The sequence below is a fragment of the Sciurus vulgaris genome, assembly GCF_902686455.1.
Source record: "Sciurus vulgaris genome assembly, chromosome: 2".
NCBI lineage: Eukaryota > Metazoa > Chordata > Mammalia > Rodentia > Sciuridae > Sciurus > Sciurus vulgaris.
Genome location: NC_136462.1, coordinates 182,668,146 through 182,690,166, shown reverse-complemented (window position 1 = coordinate 182,690,166; position 22,021 = coordinate 182,668,146). Strand labels below are relative to the sequence as shown.

At 41.4% G+C, this 22,021-nt stretch overlaps 1 protein-coding gene across 6 annotated transcripts in view; it reads left to right on the top strand.

Moving 5' to 3' along the window:
• The first annotated feature begins 2,761 nt into the window (after positions 1–2,761).
• NDRG3 (NDRG family member 3) overlaps positions 2,762–22,021 on the top strand; it is a 60,775-nt gene continuing 41,515 nt past the window's right edge. For all 6 annotated transcript variants that reach the window (XM_079128315.1, XM_079128312.1, XM_079128316.1 and 3 more), the window contains exons 1-2: positions 2,762–2,853; positions 18,445–18,546. In XM_079128315.1, the coding sequence (XP_078984441.1) occupies positions 18,490–18,546 (57 nt within the window). In that variant the 5' untranslated portion in view covers positions 2,762–2,853; positions 18,445–18,489. The remainder of the gene's footprint in view (positions 2,854–18,444; positions 18,547–22,021) is intronic.

Here is a 22,021-nt window from a genome sequence, read left to right as displayed (position 1 = left end):
GAACAAAACCTAGACATTTAGACATTTAGTCAAATAGTAAATCTTAAACCTAAACACTCATTGGGGAGAGGTGATATCTCCTTACCTTGCCCTATATTTGTTCCTTATTCATATATTTATTGAGTCCCTAAACAGTATAGAAACTGGGGAGAGAACAAAGAACATAGGGAGTTCCCCTCATGCTCATTCTACTGGAAACATAAGGAACACAGAGGAAACTTCTGCAGAAGAGATGATGTAGCTTAGTTGGAAACATTAAAGACATTTAAACTGGGCAAGTATTCTAGGCAAAAGCAGCATTTTTTTTTCTTTTCTATGGTATTGGGAATTGAACCTAGGGCCTTGTGCATGCTAGGCAATCATTCTATCACCAAGCTAGATCCTTAGCCCTTTTAATTTCATTTTGAGACAGGATTTCACTTAATTATGTAGGCTGGCCTTGACCTTGTGATCTTCCTGCCTCAATGTCCCAAGAAACTGGGAACCTTCCAAGTTGCTGGAATTATAGGGGTGCACCAGTGCACCTGGCCAGAACTTTAATAGTAGAAGCAAGCATGTGTGGATATGAAAGACCAGTTCAGCTGCTGAAGTAATAGAGGTGAGAAACAACAACGTGTTTTGGGTGTTGACAGTGGATGAGTCGGGGAACTGCCTGTGTTGTTTATGGTATCTGGAACATGGTAGACACGGAGCCTATGTGTTAAAACCCAACTCTGCCACTTCCTATCTGATTGGGAAAAAGTTATTTAAGGTCAGGAGAAGGATAGAATCTTACAGGGATAAGGATTAGATTAAGTAACAGGTTTAGAACAGTGGTTATCAGTGTGCTGCTGAGGATGAAGGCTGAACAAGGGGGTAGATTACAGAGCATGAGATGGGAAGGCTAGTGGTTCAACTTGGGGTACCGAATGGAGAATTTGACTAGTCTGTCAGACATAAAGGGGGAAAACTGAGTAGAAAAGTCTGGACTAGAGGAAAAGCTTGAGAGATAGGTCTAGTTATTGAAGACTTAAGAATGGACGACGTTGTCTCATCGTAGATCAAGAAAGGTTGGGGTTGTGGCTCAGTGGCAGAGTATGGGCCTAGCATGTGTGAGGCTCTGGGTTCGATCCTCTGCACTGTATATAAATAAATAAAGGTCCATTGACAACTAAAAAAAAAATTGAAAAATTTTTTTTAAGAAAGTAGTGTGTCTCAAGAAAAGCTAACTTAACAATGAAGGGAAGGGTGTTAATTGCCCACTCTTTCAGAAGCAGAGGAGTATAATGTCCAGAACGTAGAATTTGGAGTGAATCCTCATCTCTTATCCTCAATTTCTTCACCTATAAAATGAGGATAGATCACTTTTCTCCAAGGATATTATACGTCCCCTAGTTTACTTATATTGTATTGCATATTTTGTTACAAGTAGTTGTTCAGACTCAAGGATTGGAAGTGTGTTTTGTATCTTCAACAGCTAAATAGAACACAGAAAAATAATACATAATGAGTAGTAAGCATCATTTAGTCCTCATCATAACTTTATGAGGTAGGTTTTTTTTTTTTCTCGTTATAAATGAACTTAGGCATGGAGAGGTTTAATACTCTAACCATGAACATATGGATAGTGGTGGTGAACTAGAACAAACATTAAGAACAACAGTAGAACAAACATTAAGTGTATAATAAAGAGCTGTGCTCAATATCAGTTTTCCCTTTATCCAAATCTGGTTCAGGAATTGTGCATAATGAATAACTATCACTTCCCTCTGAAAGGTTTGGTTGAATTTATTCCATTTGCCCTCATTTAGTTCAGAGAATGATCTCTAGTCCTTGATACCTAATATTAAAGAAATAATAGAGCTGGGCGTGGTGGTGCAAGCCTGTAATCTCAGCAGCTGGGAAGATTGAGGCAGGAGGATTGCAAGTTCAAAGTCAGTCTCAGCAAAAGCGAGGCACTAACTCAATGAGACCTGCCTCTAAATAAAAAATAGGGCTGGAAATGTGGCTCAGTGCTCAAGTGCCCCTGAGTTGAATACCCGGTACCCACCCCCCAATAAAAAAATAATAGATCAACGAATAATAGATTATGTTCTGTGCATTTTAGTGCTATTTAAATTGTTGGGTTATTAAGTGTAATGTGAGCGATCATTCTGGAAAACAAAAAATCCATCTCGCCTGTTGCACTCAAAAACATAATAATAATAAAATAAATGGGTGCTGGGGTTGTGGCTCAGTGATAGAGCACTTGCCTAGCATGCCTGAGGCACTGGGTTTGATAGCACCGCATTTAAATAAATGAATAGAATAAAGGTCCATTAACAACTAAGAAATGTTTTTTTAAAAATGGTGTGGCTGGTAATTATAGAGGGGATACAAAAGAGGACTAGGACTTAGGAACCACGAGTCTCGAATTCTAGTTTTGAAGTTACTGTGTTCCTTCATTGAAAATTTACAAAGCCCCTTGCACATGCCAGCACTGGGACCTTGTGACCTTGAGTATGGTCTCAAGCCTCCTGAAAAGGAGGATGCCAAGCTGGCTCGTATGGTTCTTATGGATTTCGTAAGGATGTGACTCAGAGGAAGGGGAGGAGGCTGTGCAGTCAGCGAGCATTCGACACCCCTCCCTCTCAGCCCCTCTGAGATTTCTCAGAGGAGACTTTGCAGCAAGAAAAACTACACCCAATATGGCGCCGCCAGCCCCTCCCGCCTCGGTCGCCATCTTCTCGGTAGTTCCTGAGGCGGACCGGCGCAGTGCGCCTGCGCAGCCCTGGCATCGCAGCGCGCCTGCGCGCTCGCCGCGCCTCCTCCCCCGCCCCTCACTGCTGCCGCTGCTGCTTACTGCCGCACTGACCGCCGGCGTCCGCGCCTCAGGTGAGTGAGCGCCTCAGCCCGACCCACCCCGGGCGTGCGGCGCGGCGTGCGGGGGCGTCGCTCCTTCTCCCTGCCCTTGGCACCCGCGTTTCTCCGTGCGACAGGGCCGGGGGTCTGCACTGCCAGCCAACCTATCCTGGGCCCCCTACTCTCCGCCCTCCCCGGGTCAGCCCGCCCTCCGGCCGCGGCTCCCCGCGCCCAGTCCGCGGGCGACAGCGTGCGACCGACTCGGGTCGAGCCTTTCTCCAGACGTCGACACCCTCGGTCGCAGGGACCCGTTGCAGGCCACCCCCTTTCTTGCACCTGTTCTGCGGGCGGCAGAGCTCGGCAGTCTCCCTGGACTGAGCATCCATCTACCCCCGCCGCCCCAGAGCCGGGGGCGGGCACGGAAGAGGGGCCTGCACCCGCCCTGCCCCTGTGCTGCCCCGGAGCAGCAGGGGGTAGCCGCTGCTGGGACCCCACGACCGCCCTGCGGCGGGAGGGCGTCTTAGCCGCACTTCACCGCGGAGGAAACTGAGGCACCGATGGGCTAAGTGCCGTGCCCAAGGTCACGGGGCTAACCAGTGGTAGGGACGGCCGTCGAACTCAGGGGCTTGGGCTCCTAAGGCCAGTGGAGATGGCATTTGATCTCAATCTTTTAAGTGTTTTCCAAAAAAAAAAAAAAAAAATTGTCATGTGTTTAGGAGAGTTGTTCTTAAACGTCATAAAAGTGGGCTGCAGGAAGAATATCTTCTTGTCGGAGGACAGTTGAGATGTTACTGTAATACAGTGATATTAATAAGAACTGACATTCATCCAGCACTTGCTGTGTGTCAGGGATCTTGCTAAGCATTTTATTAAGATCATCTCACTTAATACTTCAGCACTTACCAGTCCAGTGCTTCCCCCTCCCTTTTCATGAAATCTGCCCCCCTCTTTTTTTTTTTTTTTTTTGCTCCCTGCATGGACAGCCACACTGTCACAGGTAAACCAGAATCCTCATGACTTAGGAGATAGGAAAGCTCTCCAATGGTGGCTTAGTGGCAGAATAGGGTATTCCTTGCTTGCCTGCATCCAGATTTTCCCCCCAGCCTGTCTCCCCCAGGGGGTATAATTAGCCTTCCTTTCCTAGCTGCCAGGAGAGCAGGAATGGGGTAGCTGGGCTGGCTGGCTTTGGAGGTGACAGAGCAGATCTGGCTAGCACTCACCTCATTCTGGGACTTCTGGCTGTGTTCCATCATTGGGCTTGAACATTTCAGTTATTTAAGATAAAGTAAAAGGAAAGATCATTGACAGTGGTATTGCATCTAAGAAGCCTTTGGTTTTTAGTCCCAAATGAACAGCTATAAAAATATGTGAATGTTTTGCCCCCAAAATACTAGCTCAAACTGCCTTTTTCTCCCTCAGCAAATCCTCCACATTTCAAAGAGTACACTAAATCACTCCCTTCTCTGTGAAGCCTTACCTGCTTGATTTTCCCATTTAGAATTAAGCACACACAACAGGGTAGATGCGAGGTCTTATCTTAGGACTGTTAGACCCTTGAGGTCAGGGATTATCTTTGCAGCCCCAGATGCCTGGCTTATAGGGATTGGTGGCAGATTCAGTGAATTTCCATTGCTTCTTTTCATTACTCAAGGGTGATGTTCTCTTGCTGCCCTTCTGTTCTTCATCTTGCCCTTCAGTTTCTCTTTGCTCTCCTGTTAGATTTAACTTCTCATCATCACTCCCCTCTCAAAGGCCTCAGTTCACCCTGTTGTTTCTGAAAATTTGCAAATGAGAGTCTTGTATCAAGAAGCCTGTTTGGCGCAACAGTCTAGTTGGTTTATGCTGCTTAAGCCTACAGAGCAGTTTTTATTTACATGTTTTAGTAGAATGGTCTAAGGCTTACTGCCTTTTCAGTTTATCCCTAAGTACATTTGGTATCCATTTGTTACATTCTTTTGCCTTATGTGGCTGACTAACCCTGGTGATATCAGAATAATCACAGTTTTTACTGTATATCAGTACATAGTATTTGTAATAAATATTCAGAAGGGCCCTTTGGGAGGCAGCAGATATATGTATAGTTTCTCTACTAAAATGAAGCTTAAAGTTTTTTTTTCCAAATAATTGTCTGTAGATATACTGAACTGTTTTTTGTTTGTTTTGTTTTGTGGTATCAGGGTTTGCCTCTCGTGTGTTAGGCAAACACTCTACGATCAAGCTATTCCCCAAGCCCTTTTTTATTTTTGAGACATGGTCTCCCTAAATTGCCCAGGCTGGCCTAGAACTTGTGATCTTCCTGCCTTAGCCTCTGAAGTTGCTAAGATTACAGGTATGTCCCACCATGCCAGGCCTTAAGCTAATATTATGTAAGGTGCTGGTTGTGGTGGAAGTTTCAGTTGAATAAATTATTTTTCCTATTGAAAGAGTTTATTAGCCAACTTGAAAACACTGTATCTAACTTTAACTCAAGTCATGTCTAAAAATTACCATGTTAGTATTCTAAGCAAAGCATTATAAGATATAATGGATTAAGATATTCCAACATGGGACATTTCATAAAATCATGTATTATTCAGACTGCAAATAAGCATTGAGTCCAACCCTCTCACTTTTATAGATATCATCTTTAGAACTGAATTTATCCAAGACTGTAGAACTGGGACTACAGCTCAAAAATCCATATTTTTTTATCTTTAAAAGATTTGTCAACGTAGCTCAGGGGTAGGGCACTTGACTAGCATGCATGAGACCCTGGGTTTAATGCCAAGCACCACAAACAAACAAAAAAGATTTACCAACATTTCTTGCCTTGGTGAATTCGTCCCTGAACATTAACAGCAGGTCTACTAAAATTCCATTTATGTGCCAAGCATGGTGGCACACATCTGTAATACCAGCTACTCAGTAAACTGAGACAGGAGGTTCATAAGTTGAAGGCCAACCTGAACTACTAAGCAAGACCCTGTCTCATAAAATTTTGAGGATGGGGCTGTAGCTCAGTGGTAGAGCACTTGCCTAGCACAAACAAGGTCCTATATTGAATCCCCAGTACCGCACACAAAAAAAATTAAAATAAAAAATAAAATTAACTTATGTCTTTAGTTTGGAGATAGGGAAAGATACAAAAATCTGATCCTTGTCTTCAAGGAGCTAATGGTCTGTTGTGGAAGAGTAAGGAACTGTTCTCTGACATTGAAGATATAAAACTAATTGTTAAATTGTATGGTAGAAGGACGAAGGGTGTCATGGTAGTTCAGGGAAGGGGCCAAGAAGGAGTAGTATGAACTGTGATAGTGACCATTCTTTTCTTGGAAAAGAATCAGGTCTGGGCTTGATAGATTGATATGTCAAGATGTAATCAAAAAGTGTAGGAAAACATTTGGAAGCAGGAGTGATCAAACAGACAAGATAGCAATGCATATTTAGGACAGTTTTAAAAAGTTGGCATAACTGGGCTAGGGTTGTGGTACAGCCGTAGAGCGCTTGTCTAGCACATGTGAGACCCTGGGTTTGATGCACAGCACCACATAAAAAATAAAAAAGGTGTTGTGTCTATCTACAACTAAAAAATATTTTTAAAAAAGAAATTGGCTTAACAGCAGGGTGGGGTGGTGCACATCTGTAATCCCAGTGGCTCAGGAGGCTGAGACAGGAGGATTGCAGTTCAGAGCCAGCCTTAGCAAATTAACGAGGTCCTAAGCAACTCAGTGAGACCCTGTCTCTAAGTAAAATACAAATAAGGGTTGGGGATGTGGCTCAGTGGTTGAGTGCCCCTGGATTCAATCCCTAGTACAAAAAAAAAAAAAAAAAAAAAAATTGGCACAACTGTATTAGAGCAGTGGCTCTCAACCTTCAATGTGCATCAGACACCAGGGCAGCTTATTAGCACCCATACTGCTGGGCTTCTCCAGAGTTTCTGATTTAGGAGGTCTGGAGTGGGACTTGAGAATTTGCAGTTCAGACAGGTTCCCAGATGATGCTGATGAACCTAGTCCAAGGACCAAACTTTGAGAACTGTCAAAGAACTTATTCCAAAAAAGAGAGTGTGAGTGTATGTGTGTGTGTGTGTTATATACTAACAAGAGAGAGTTCTGTAAAGTACACATCAAACTATAATAGTAGTCACTTCTGGAAATAGAATTTATTTTACCTTATACCTTTCTGTGTTATTTTTGCATTGTGTGCACATACTGCATTTGTGTTTTAAAAAGGAAAGAAAATAAAAGCGTCCATTTTGAAGATATATACTAAAATATTTATGGTTAAAAAAAGAGCTTGCTAAAGTAATCTAGTCATAGAACAAGCATTTTTAGAGTGTCTGCTATATGCCAGATGCTGCTGGCTTCTGGAACTACAAAGCCTTTGCTAAAGCTTGCAGGCTGGTGATTAAGATCACAGATAGCAACTCTAGTCAATATCATGTGAGCTTCCTAAGAGCAAGGACCAGTCAGTGTCTAGCTCTCTGATAGGGGGCATTTGTCTGATAATAGGCACTTGGTAAAGTAAGGGATGAATGAATGAGCAAATCCAGGCAAGAAATGAGGACAGTAGGAAAGAAGAGGCCAGATGGAAGATTTTGGAATTAAAAAAAAAAGAAGCCTGGATAGACATGATGAAAGGAGGAAGGGGTGTGTCAAGGATTCTGAAGTGCAAACATTGATAATATTTTAGGTTTAATGCAGAACAGGAGGTCAAGTTATCTTTCAGAAAGACAGGCTCAGACATATCCCACCTCCACTTAAAAGACTACTTGAAAACTTACGTAGGTTGAGTAGAAGTATTTGGCAGGTTTCAGGGATTTCTTTGGTAAAGGAAAAAAAAATTTTTTTTTTGTCTTTAATTACAGTGCTAATTCTATTGTGGTCAAAATATTTACAATTTTGCCGTTAGTTTTTCTCTTATTTACTCATGTGAAGTTAACTGATATATGGAGGATATTTTAAATGCTTATACAAAAATTAGTGGTCTTCACCTGGGGAGTAGCTCAGTGGTAGAATGTGTGCTTAGCTTATGCAAAGTTCTAGATATAGTTGTTTCAAAATTCTGTGATATTTCTTTCCCACAGTACTTGACTGAGTTTGACATGTTATTAACTCTAAATAAATATTTGTTGTTGATGGCTGAAGGGGGTTTGTTTTAGAGGAAATATGACTTCTTCACATGCTGTGTTTAATTCTGTATAAACACTAATTACGGTACCAAACAGGCTATGCTGTTTAACTTCATGTGGAGCCATGTAATATGGAGCCTGTGTTTTCCCTGGATGTGGGAGAATGTGAAATGAAGCCATCATTCTCCCCAGCTTTTTGTGTGGATGTGCTACTTACTACTTCCCCAAAGACTTTATATAGTAAATGAAAATGAATTTCCTAAATAGAAGGGTGGCTTTCCCCAAGTTTTGGCTATATTCATATTCATATAATCCCCTCACCACCTAAAAATGCCCATAATCTGCAGCCTGGACTTTTCAGATGATAAAGAATAAATTTCTGTGCGGGGGAATATAGCTCTGTTAGTAGACCACTTACCTCGCATGCACAAGGTCCTGGATTCAGTCCCCAGCACCACACACACACAAAAAGAATGAATTCCCATTTCATACTTGATTTTATTACTCGATAAGTTTTTTTGTTGCATGTTTTGCAATATTTTTAAAGAAAATGCTATTTTAGTGGCATACAAGGATCACAAGTTTGAGGACAGCCTTGGCAACTCAGTTATACTCTGTCTCAAAATAATGTAGCTTAGTGGTAGAACACTTTCATAACATGCACAAGGTCCTTGGTTCAATCCCCAGTACCATAAGAAAAAGAAGGAGGAGGAGCAGCAGCAGCAGTTGTTGTCTTAAGTTTTGGGGTAACAGCAATCATTTTTAGGGTGCTATTGGTGTGATGGCCTACAAACTCAAATCCAACACAATATGAAATTGCTCCATATTTCTAAAGATAATTTAAGATTTTAAATTACATCAAACTTTTCCTTTAATTTATAATTGTCACGTGGTAGTCTTTCTAGAAGTATCATTTGCTTTCAAAATAGACACAGTTTATTAAAAATGACACTTTTACCCTTAACAGTGCTTCTATATGTTTAAGCCTGAAGTTACAACTCCTGAATAAAAGTTGAATGGGGTTGGGATATAGCTCAGTGGTCAGGATCTTGCCTAGCATGCTTAAGGCTCTGGGTTCAATCTCTAGCACCACCATGAAAGGAGAAAAAAAAAAGATTAGAAAGTTGAATGCCAAGCCATTGTACATTAAACCTAAATTATAATACTAGACAGAGAGAAGAGAAAGATCAGGCTTTTGTCTTTATCCCTGAAATTGGAAAACTGTGGGGGCATCAACTTTTGAAGATGTTCTTTTTTTTAAGTCACTATATTGGAATGGTTTTTACTAGAGTGTTGACTAAAATATAACTTTGGATGATCAGATAGTCACAGAGCAGGCTGCTTTTCCTATACCCCCAGATAAGTCCTCATCTCTTTAATTATATTAAAGTAATACTAATAATACCTAAACTTTGGTGCTTTTCAGTTTTCAAAATTCTTTGATCATTAAGATTCTGATAAAATTCAGAAACCAAATCTGAGAAAATTAAGTATAAGAATTTTATTTATTTGGTCAGTTGGCATCAAGTGGGAAGAATTGTTATTAGAGGGCTGTCTAAGCTCTGGGTCCAGACTACGTATGTTCAGATACTTACTTTGCTGCTTGCTAGCTGTGTAACCTTGGCAAATAACAAAACTTTTCTAAACCTCAGTTTCCTTGTATGTAAAATGGGGAGGAGTACAGTATCTCATTGATAAGACTGTTGGGAACTAAAATGAAATAATGAATGGATGAAGTACTTATGGTACCTGGCAAAAGTGCACGCACTCAATAGACTTGGCTAGTGTGAGTATTAAGTATTGCATTTTAGGGCTCTTGTTTGTCCTTTACCTCATTCAGCCTGTCTTAAAGAACAAATTGTTTTCAGGGATTCTGCCTTATAACTTGTAGGAACACAGAGTCCATCCAAAAGCCTGTACCAGGGTCTTGCCAGCAATAGCTTTCCTAGTGTCCTGAGCGGCATCCTTCAAGGGGAGAAGGCAGAAAGTTGAGCTCCTACTGCCAAAGTTACTTAAGAATGACCCCCAATATTAGAGCTTTAGTTGGCTGGGATTAACAAGAAATCCCCTTGATGGAACTTGCTTTGTTCTCACAGTTACATGTACCAGGACCCTGAAATGAATAAAATTAATATATAGGGCAAATTCAGATTCTGCAGACCTCCCGTTTACTGCCTTTCTGGAATCCAGGAGTGACAAGCAGGGAGGTGGGCCTACTGTAGTAAGGGGCATGGATCACCTTTATCAAGGTCTGAGGAGGAATAGGACTGTTTCCTGTTATAACGGGATCTGTGGACATGTCTTAGCAGCTGCCTTTGACCATTCCCTCCACCTTTGTTTAGGTAGGTAGGGGATAGTGTCTCTGAGAGTATTTCTTCTGGTAAAGAGGTACCCAGACTTGCCTTTATGCAGTGAAAAATCTGAATGAGCTATATTTTAAAAAGTCATTGTTTCTTCCATGGAGCTGCATGGTTTGTTTATCCAGCTTCCCAGAGAGTCTCCTGAGATGTTTTGCTTTCCAAAGGGCCCCCAGGAGACAGCAATGGAACCAACATCCATTACCCTAGACACTTGAAGGGATGCTTAAGTCAATAGATATATGATTAGATTAATTCAGGCTTTGACCCTGACAAAGCTTAAGAGCTAGGTCATCAGATATTGTGATTCTTACAGACTGGAATATGGAATGTAGCTCAGTACTCTGTAATATCTTTCAGAACCTGAGCTGGGTGTCCAAATGCTAGTCTCAGCCCCACACCCAGCCAGCTATGTAGGAAAATGGCTTAAATGTTCCAGGTCTCTTTCCTCATCAGAGATTGAGAACATTACTGTAAACCAGTGTATACTTTCTAAGTGTTGCTAAGATAACTTCTAGACAACCGTAAGTGGTTGTCTGCCCAGTAAAGTCTGATTCAGGTGTCCTCTGTTTTGCCCAGCCTACTTTTGCAGCTTGTCTTCTCTCCCAGCTACATTGTTCTTGGTATCCTCTCAATATGTTAAGTATATTTATTTCTTTCCCACCTCCAGTATCCTTAGCTGGAACGTCCTTTTCTCCCTTCCAGCTTTTCAAAACATACCCTTCCATGGCCCATCATCCTCATCCTCATTGGAACCTCCTGACCATCCCTTAGTTTTCCATCCCACCTCAGCACTGCATCCAAGCTTCATTTACCTCAGAATATGTTCTGAGCACTGAACGCAGTGTAAGACTTAATAACTCAATTAACTCTCTGTCTTCTTGGGAAGGTGGAACACATGGAAATACCACTAGCATGACTTTTTGTTATTAAACATCTGTGTGGCATCTCATATTGTTCGCTATCTCATTATGTGTGTGCATTTTATAAGTTAGTTGATGGATAGGTATTTGTGACCTACCTTAAACTGTCATTTTTAAGCTTTATCTCCTATTTCCTCTGCTCTTGCCAAAGTGGAACGTTTTCCAGCAGACCTTGTACTTTTTCATTTCCATGTCTTTTAAGTTATCCTCCTTTTTGGAGAGAAGGTCTCAGTTGCTCAAGACCTTGCTAAGTTGATGAGGCTGGATTTGAACTTGCAATCCTCCTGCCTTAGCTCACCAAGTCACTGGGAGTACAGGCATGTACCATTGCATCCAGCAGAATCCCTTTTTTATTCTCTTATCCTCACTGACAGGGATTATAATCTAATCTTTAAGGTACTGTTCAAATATTACCTCCTCCATGAAATTTTCAGCACCCACAGCCTGCATTGACTGACTTTTACCCTCAACTTCAGTAAGCCTTAGAGCACTGTGGGATGATTGTGCCACAGAGTACATTTGGCATTGTCTGGAGACATTTTCAGTTGTCACAGCTGCTGGGGAAGGTTGCTACTGACATCTAGTCATGGGGGCCAGGGATGCTGCTAAACTTTCTGCAGCATACAAGACAGCCTTTCTCTACCCGCAACAAAGAATGATCTGGTCAGACATGTGGTACACACCTGTAATCACAGCTGATCAAGAGATTGAGGCAGGAGGATCACAAGTTCCAAGGCCAGCCTGGGCAAATTGGTGAGACCCTATCTCAAAATAAAATTAGAAAAAGGACTAGGGTTATACCTCAGTGCCTGTCTAGCATGTGCAATTTCCTGGGTCCGATCCCTAGTACAAGGGATTATGGAGGAATGATCTGGCCTAAGGTGGCAGCGGTGCTGCGGTTGAGAAACTGCCTTTAAATCCATCCAACTCATAGGCCCATGTGTAATTGTGTGAGTGGTAGTGATTTGTTTATAGGCTGTCTCCCCTACTCAGTTGGACTTATGGGTGAAAACAAACTCCAATTGCAATTCCGTGCTCACTCGCTCTTTTCTTTCCTTTCCTTCCTTCTTCCTTTCTTCCTTTTCCTCTTTCTTTTCTTTCTTTTTCCTGACAGGGTCTCACTTTATTGTCTGGGCTAGTCTTGAACTCATGGGCTCAAGCGATCTTCCTGCCTCAGCCTCCCAAATAACTAGGACTACAGACATGTGCCACCACTTCTGGCCCAGATGTGTTTTCTTGTTACTCATAATGTGTCAGGATTTAATTTTAGAGCCTATGGCCTGATAGCAGCTGTTCAATGTAGTTTAGAACCAGAAATAAAGAGGTCCTCATAGCAAATGGGTAGCAAGATAGTCTGTTGAATTTCTCTTCTTTTCACCCCCTGCTCTCTTCTGGGAGGCAGTGATATAAAAGTGAATATTTGGGATCAGAAGACTTGGGTTTCGGTTCCAGCTGTGCCATTTATGAGTTGTGGTGTTTTGGTCAGTACGTTTCACTTCTTAAGCCTCAGCTTTTTCAGTGATGCTGCCGCTGCCCCAGTGCTTTTCACAATACCAGTTATGTTTACCACAATTACCTTGTGATAATCCCGTGAGCTGTTAGATGTGAAAGTGTTTTGTAAATTGTAAAGTGCTATAATGTCTACTCATTTAGCCAGTGTTGATACATTAAAAAGGAAGACATGAGTCTGCTTGCTGTAGGAGTTCTGCTAACTGCCTTCCTTGCTAGTGTCCTGGCCACTTCCTGCAGGTTTTTAGTCATAACTGCTTCAGGACTGGCTCCAGATGACCCCTTTCAGCTTATTCTCCCCTGGTATATCTCCTTTGTTTGCTGCATTTTTTTCTGTTTGGGTAGTCTGTCCACAGTCTTGCCAAAACCAAAAGTGATTGACTCTGCCCCTAGAATATAAACCAGTGGCCTGGTGTCTGAACATCCTGGCAAAGCCAAGGGTAACAAATTACCTTCGTCATGGGAGAAAGCTGTAAAGATAGTTTGTAGTTTAGAAAACCAATACCTTCTTAATGTTCTTGTCTTTTTTGACAATAGCAGTATTTTTAAGCAATAAAGATTTCAGTGAACTTTCTCTAAGTGGACACAATGAAGAGTGAGACTCTTTAACGTTCCTGGAGTAGACCAAGTGCACCCTCCCACTGATTTGCCAAGTGACCATCAACAAGTCATTGAACTTCACCAGGTTCATAACTGTATGAACTCTTAGGATTGCAGTGAGGGCCATATGAGGTGGTAAGGAGGAATACTTACCCTGGGGAAGAATGTAAAGCACTACTGTAGGGAGCTTTTGAATTATACAGAATTTTATCCTTATCAGGGACCCAAAAAGGTCATCCTGCCCAACCTCTTCCCTTTACAGATAGAGAAACTGAAGCCCAGAAAGGGAAAATGCTTTGCCCACTGCCACTTAGCTGGGTAGGGGTCCACGTAGGGCTAGAGTTCACTTCTGATGTGTTTATGGGCCCTTTCCACAGCTGGAGAAATATACGCATCTCCAGGCTTCTGTTTTCTCTGAATGAACAAAGACTTGTACTCTATCTCATTATACTGGTTTTTGTGGTGCAGGGGATTGAATCCAGTCTCCTGCTTGTTAGGCATGCACTTTACCATTGAGTTATTCCCCCAGCCCTGTATCATCAGACTTTAAAGTGTCCTGCAACGCCTGATGGTCTTACCACCACTTCAGCAGAAACCCAATGCTTTTTTTTTTCCCCCCTTGTTGAATATTTCCAGTTTGGTAGAAAACAAAAGCCACTTATTTTGATGATCTTTAAAGGCTTTCCCATAACTGACCCTGTGCATGTCAAAGAACACTGGTGTTGGCCAGATATAGTGGCATATACCTTTAATCCCAGCTACTCCAGAGGCCAGTGCAGGAGGATCACAAGTTTGAGAATAGCTTGGACAACTTAGTGAGACCCCATTTCAAAACAAAAAAATAAAATAGTTCAGAGGTAGAATGCCCTTGGGATGAACCCTTGTATGCAAAAAACAAAAGCAAAAAACAGTGGTATCTCTCCTAGTAACATTTTTATTTGCACTTAGCTGAGAAATGTGAGTTTCTGTATTTCTAAAAAGTGATCTACATGGTCACAGGCTTTTCAACATGGGGACGTAAGCCTCAGTTTCCCTAGTTTTTTTTTCCTTCGGTACTGGGAATCGAACTCAGGTTCTTGTGCTTGCAAGGCAAGCACTCTACTAGCTGAGCTATTTCCCCAGCCCCTCCCTAGGTTTTAATACCATTGACTTTCATTGTCAAAAGTTAATGGTCCTGGGGCTGAGGTTGTGGCTCAGTAGTTGAGTACCCTTGGGTTCAATCCTCAGTACCTCCCTGCCTCCCCCCCCCCAAAAAAAAAAAAAAAAAAAAACTGGTAAGAACCCCAAGAGGTTGTCTGTACATTAAAGTTTGAGTTCTAAAACAAGCAAGAATAAGCCCTTGTTTCTGAAACTGGTTACCAAGTCATAGCTGGAATTTTATTTCTCTTTCTCTACTCATTCCATGTTCTCCTTGCCCTTAGCTAACTGCTGAGAGTGAGGGTTCCTTTCCTGGTGTGATGACTCAGACCTTTATTTCCAAGGTGTCTGAGTCATTGTTGGTATGTATAGGATTGCCTTTACCTCAAGGGGTGCCACAGTGTGGGTGGAGAGGAAGGAACTTGTCCAGGTTTCCATGCATGGACTTTATGGTATAGTGGGGAAAGCAAAGATGTTTAAATTCTTACCCTGTTCCTTACATGTAAGATTTTGGAAAAATTCTCTTAGCCTAAGTGTCTCATTTATAAAGTAAGAAATGAAGATATCTTCCTGAGAGGATTGTTACGAGGATTAAACATAAGGCCTAGAAAATTCCTGGCACAGACTTGGTGCCCTCCTTTCCCCCTTTCCTTTAATTTAGGCATGCCTGATTTTTACTTTTTTATTCTCTTCTTCATGAGACCAGGAAAGAAGGTCAACATCTTCTTGTCTACTATGTTTATAAAATCCCTACTAGTCTTGAAAATTTACAGCCTTTATGCCAGAGTAGAACCCGACAGTGATTCCATTGTGCACATGCTGGAACTGCAGGCCGCAGATCCCCAGGAGGGAGCCAGTCTGTGCAGCTAAAAGATCTGGAGATGGAGTTTTCCACCATGTGATCTAGTTTTCTTATAGATGTTATAAAACTGCTCATTGGCAAGGGCTTAAGGCAATGAGAGCTGTGAAAAATTTGTTTCTCCAGAAGAATGCGTTAGGTTCTCTAAAATCTGGAAGGTGATGTCAAACTGTCTTGTTGCCAATTCCAAGTCACCCTGGAGCAGCTTACTGTCCTACCCAGAATTCTCGCATTAGTCTGCATTGAGCCCAGCTGATAGAGACACCCTTCTCATTTAATTTGTGTCTTTAAGTGTTTGTTGGCACAAACATTACATTTTTCTTCATCTTTAAAAGCAGGGAACACTAAGTGACTGCCATTCACTCTGGACCTGAAGGGACCTTGGGCTTTCCTCTGGCCCTGAGGCTCCTTCACAGGCCCGACCCACTATGGAGTTTTATTTGAATAATAAACATCTTGTAGTGTCCTGCTTTTCCAGAAGTAAAGTAAAGAATAAAGCAAAGTGGATTTGGAAAAAAATTTTCAGATCACCATGTTACATGGAAAAAAAAAGAACAAGTGGAAATAGACTAAAATGGTTGTCTTTAGGTGGAAGAACTGTGAGTAAAACATCTTTTCATTATTCTATGATTTCTACATTTTCTAAAGTGAGCATATTGCTTTTATAATAGGGAAAAACTTTAAAATTACTACTTTAAGTAATTGATAAATAGTAAAATACAAATATAAAGCAGCACAGTTTATTGTGCTTAATAAGCACAAAATGAATAGATCCTAGTTAGGCCAAATTTTAAATTTCAGTCCTGGCATTCAACCCAGGGCCTCACGCATACTAGGCAGGTGCTCTGACACTGAACCACACCCTGTGGGTTTTTAATTTTGATCTTTTTCTGGCTTAGTAATGTGTAGTGTGATACTCTCTTTCCACGCTGGGCAGAAACAATAGGCTACAGGTCCTAGTCAGCCATGTGATCATAGAGATCAACAGATGACACTCTATGTTGTACCATGTTGCTAAGGTGTGATGTTCAGTAGGCTACGTTTATGAAATGCATTTTTTACTCACAGTATTTTCAGTTTACAGTGCGTTTATCAGAATATAACCTCATCATAAGTTGAACATCTATAGTAGACTAGTATCTTTTGAAGGCTCTTTTGATTCACACCATTTAGAAGTAATTGATTGTCCTTTGAATTCTTAAGTCTTTTCTTGTTATCTTTTTTTGAGGGGCTGGGGGTAACCAGGGATTGAATTCAGGGGCATTCAACCACTGAGCCACATCCCTAGCCCTATTTTGTATTTTATTTAGAGATAGGGTCTCACTGAATTGCTTAGCACCTTACTTTCGCTGTGACTAGCTTTGCACTCACAATCCTCCTGCCTCAGCCTCCCATCTGCTGGAATTACAGGTGTAATCCCACTGTGCCTGGCTCTTTTTATCATTTAATGGATTGCTGTTATCTCTACTCTTTAGTAAGCTCCTAAAAGGTAGGGACCTTCTTCGAATCTTCCACTGTGCTTTGCAATAAATGGTTATTGAATGACTAAATTCCCAGCCCATGGAATTAGCATTTTCCTTATTTAATGGATTTAGAGCCAAAGCAAAAATGCATGAAGCCTAGAACTTCATGCCTGGGAACTAACCGCCTTAATATCCAGTGTTTGCAACCTATCCCCATGACTTCCTCTGCAGTTGGATGGAGAAAAGATTTCTGTGTATCTCCATTTAACTTCCCTCCTCTTTCTGAGCACCCTAATCTGTTCCCTCTCTATATTGGTTATCTATTCATACATAACAAATCACTTTAAAACAAAATTACTTATTATCTCTCATGGTCAGGAATTTGGAAACAGGTTTGGTAGGGCAGTTTTGGCTTAGGGTCACTTGTATGGTTATAGTCAGATGTTTCTGGCTCTTGACTTGGGCTGGGGAATCCATTTGCAAAATGGCTCACTCACCTAGATGGCAGATTGGTGCTGACATGTTGGTTCCTCTCCACATGGACCTCCAGAGGGTTGAGTGTCCTCACAATGTGCTGGCTATCGTAGTGGGACAGTGGTTCAAGACATGGGGCCTTCATAACGTAGCTTTGGAAGTCACAGATTGTTGCTTCTACCGTATTCTATTAGTTATACAGGCCACCTGTGATTTATTTGAGTGGGAGATTGTACATGATTATAAATATCAGGAGTCAAAGATCATTTGACTCATAGGAGGCCATCTTGGAGACTGAATCTTCATTCACTGCTTTTATTCCCCAGTGAAGGTCATTGTGCTCAGCCTTAATTTACCTCTTCATTCCCATTGCCATTCCTAATTCAAGGCCTTATCCTACAACATTAAACTTCAACATTGATGCCCCCCCTTAATCCACTCTCTAAATTATTTCCAGAAGCATAATTCTGAGTTTGTTGTTCCCATACTTACCCATCTTCAGTAACTAAAATGTACACTCCATGAAGGCACAGTCTATATATATTAATTATCTGTTGCTTCACAAAAATAAAACCACCAACTTAGCAGCCTAAAGAATATACATTTATCATCTCAGTTTCTGTGGATCAGGAGCCTGGCACAGGTTTGGCTGGGTCCTCTGCAAGGCTGCCATCAAGGTCTTAATGCTGGTCTCTCATCTGAGGCACAACTGGGAAAGGATCTACTTCCAGGGTCATAGAGTTGTCAGTATCCAGTTCCTTGCAGATTGGTAGACTGAGGGTCTGGGTTTCTTGCTGTCTTTCAGCAGGAGGCTATCCTCAGTTCCTTGCCATGTGGTCCTTTCACAACCAAAGCTAGTGGGACACAGTGTCTGTCAGCAAGACACATATTAAAATATTATGTAGTATAACCATGTGCAGGTACTCATGTACATTCCATCACTTTTCCCATATTCTGTTGGTTAAAAGCAAGACACAGATTCCACCCACACTCAATGGGCAGAGGGATTATGCAAGGGTGTGAGTACTAGGAAGCAAGAGTTGTGGACACAGATGCCTTCCCTGTGTCTTTAGCACCTTAAACAGTGTGTGATACATGCAGAGTAAGTGCTGATATTTAATGAATGACTATAGGATGACCACTGTGTTTCCAGCTCCTGGCTTAAACCTTTTTTGTTTCTCCCTTGTTTCAGGGTTACTGATTTATTCTTAAGACTCCTCTACTCTCATCTGTCCTCATGGATGAACTTCAGGATGTTCAACTCACAGAGATCAAACCACTTCTAAATGATAAGGTAAAGATTACTCTGTTCTCACTAAAACATATGTAAGACTTCTCTTCTGCTGTTAGTTTGTTTTTGTATTATCTGAATAGTAACTAACTCAAAACATTTAATTTGACTTTCATTAGAGGGAATGCTTTTTAAAACATTACTTAACCTGCTCTTTAATGTCTCCTTTTTTTTTTTTTTCCCCTTATTTTTGTGTCCATAGGTCACATTCAGTCAAGTTACCATTGAGATTTTCCTATTTTACAGATAGAGATGTCAAGGGAAAAATTACACAGTGAAGTTAAGTAGGAATGAGGTGGTATTTGACTTAGAGTCCAAGTGCCTTGACTTTCAGTTTCTATAAGGAAAATTTTACATGCATGCTTGGTGATATACACAGGCTTCAGTGCTCTTCCTGAAGCTTGTCAAGTCTGTGATGTGACCTTTCTGTCAAAATCACAGTTTTCATGAAGGATGCCTAGATGTCAGTAATACACCTCATTTTTACATTAGCGTTAGAGAACTTCATCATGACCAGCGTAGTTGATAGCCATCTGGACTCAACAAGTACAGTGGTGTGATATGAGGTGCCAAAAGTTCAGACAGCCTGGTCCCTCTTGTCCCTCTCTGTCCAGTAAGTGTGCTGGAAATTCTTTCTTTTCCACCATATTCTTTTGGCTTATTGTCGTTGCCCCTATTAAAATACTCTTATAGAGTGGTGTGAATTCATCTTTGGCATCCTTTTGAGGAAAAAATTGATGGAGAACATGGATAAGATGGGTAAGGATGTGGGGGCACCAGAAGATGCTGTTGCTTATTATCTTCTTCTGCTGAAAGCAAAGCCTTTCACAGTTCCCAGGGCTCCTGACTTATTATGTGTTTACTAATTGTCTATTGAATCCTGCCAGTCCCACATTCATCCTTGTGACCTCTTCTGTCCCTGCTTCCACACCTTTTCCTTTACTTTTCACCAGATTTCTTGCTCTCTCCTTTGGCAGGGGTGCATATTATTCTAACCCTGACTTGACTTCTCCTACTAATTCCCCTCTTGTTTCCAGAAAACTCTCTTTGAAGTACCATATTTTTGTGTATGTGAAGGGCTGTCCCCAAAGTAATGTGCCCTGAAGAGGAGGAAAAAAATAAAATCTGCATCTGTAAAGCTTGTGTATAGCCATAGCTGCAGACCTGAATATTTGTAAGGCAGTTGAGAGTAGGCAGTTTAGATTCAGGAAAGTAGTAACCTATCACCAGAATCAACTGAGGATTTATTTAAAAAAACAGATTACTGGGTTCTTGGGTCCCACTCCAGATCAGCTAAATCAGAATAGGGAATAGGGGAGGGACACACACACATCCTCTAAGGTCAGTGGTTCTCAACTTTGACTTATTAGAATTATCTGGAGAGATGTAAAAATTATCAACTCCTGAACCCTAACTTCTTACTGGCACCTAATTGGATTAGTGTGATTGGGTGTGGGATGTGGTTGAGCTTTTTTACTTTTTTTCAATCCCCGGTACCAAAAAAGGAAAAAAAAAAAAAATGCAAAAGAGGGCTGGTGATGTGGCTTAGTGGTACAATGTCCCTGGATTCAGTCCCCCTACCAAATACAAAACAAACCAACCAACCAACATGCTGGAGACTTAAGAATTGATTCTAAAGTTACTCTGATTAGCCAATGTGGAAAACACATGACCTGATGGATCTCAGGACTGGGACACAAAAATAAGGAGACAACCCTAACTCTGACCCTGGAAATAAATCTACAGGACACTGAAGGAGGCACCTAAATGAAAGAGTTACAGAAATTGCTCAAATATCTTATAGAGAAGGCAACTGGAAAAGGAAAGTGTTAGTGGATGTGCCTACAGAAAAGCACTGAATTAATATCTGATCCTCCTCTCTGACGTTTGCTTGAATTTATGGATTGAATTGTGTTCCCCCAAAATTTATATGTTGAAGCCCTAACCCCCCATCCATGTGACTGTTGGAGATAGGCCCTTTATAGGAGTGATTAAAGTTAAATAAGGTCATAAAAGTAGATTCTAATCTGATAGCTTTGGTGGCCTCTAAACCCCTGCTATATGAGGATATCATGAGAAGGCACCTGTTTGTAAACCAGAAAGAGCCCTTATCACAATTAGAACCTTGCTTGAACCTTAATCAACCTTAATCTTGATCTTTTTGGATTCCAAACTATGAAAATAAGTTTCTGATGTATTAAACCTTCCAGTCTATGGGATTTGTTATGGCCATCCAAAGTAGATAGATACCAAGCAACATCTCATTTCTAACATCTTTTAGCTCCTCTCTGATAGCCCTGTACTGTTCCCAGCCATTTCTCACACTCCATTTTGCACCTCTCTCTCCCTGAAACATGCTCTTGTCCCAATGCTATTTGTGAGAACTCCCATGCTCTTGCTAAGCAGGTAGATAGGCAAAAGGCCCCTTTGGAAGGCCCAAAGAATTCCTCCCCCATTAGCCTCTGGCCTGCCTCATGAATGCTACTGTCTTTGCCCAGCAAGTGAGTATTTTTGCATATGTCATAAAAAGTATAATGAGGAAAATACCTTTTGTCCATGATTTCATTTGATCCTTCCAGAAGCTTGATTAGGTGGAATTACAGATAAATGAATTCCCGTATTGCTGATGAGTAAACCAAGGCTAAGAAAGGAGAATAGGTTTCTCCAACCAAGTGCCAGGGAGTGCTTGCTGTGTGACAGGACTTCTCAGTCTTGGGTCTATTGATGTTTTGGACCAGATAATGAGTAATGTAGATTACAAAAATGTTGATCCCAGGGTTCTCTCTCTTCCAATTCTAATATCCTCTTCCCTTCCCCTGCCTATATGTCCAGTCATTGGTAGAAAGGGAAACCTGAAATTATTGTAGGTTTACCTTACTTTGTTTTTGTTTAGTTTAGTTTTGTTTTTGGTTGTGTGTGTGTGTGTGTGTGTGTGTGTGTGTGTGTGTGTGTGTTTTGGTTTGTGGGAAATCTGGGGGATTGAACTCAGGGGTGTTTTACCCCTGAACTACATCCCCAGTCCCTGTTTGTTTTTAATTTTGAGCCAGGATATTGCTCAGCTACTGAGGGTCTTGCAATTGCTGAGGCTGGCCTCTAGGCATGATCCTCCTGCTTCAGCTTCCTGAGTCCCTGGAATGTGCCACCATTCCAGGCTTGGATTTACCTTACTTTGTACCAAAAGCCATGAACTGTACCGTGTGGGATAGGATGTTTAGCAGCACCTTTGGCTGCTAAACAGCCACTAGATGCCAATAGCACTCCTGATGGTGACAACCAAAAGTGTCTGCAGTTGTTGCCTAAATGTCCTCTAGGGAGTAAAAACATCTGCTTGAGAACCACTGGTATAGGAGAAAAGGCTCCAAATTGAATAGGAGTAGATTATCTTAAGGGGTTTTTTTGTTGTTTTGTTTCTTTTTTGGTAATGACTTTTTTGTTTGTTTTTTGCCTATCCTGACAGTACTCGTTTATTCATTAAGCA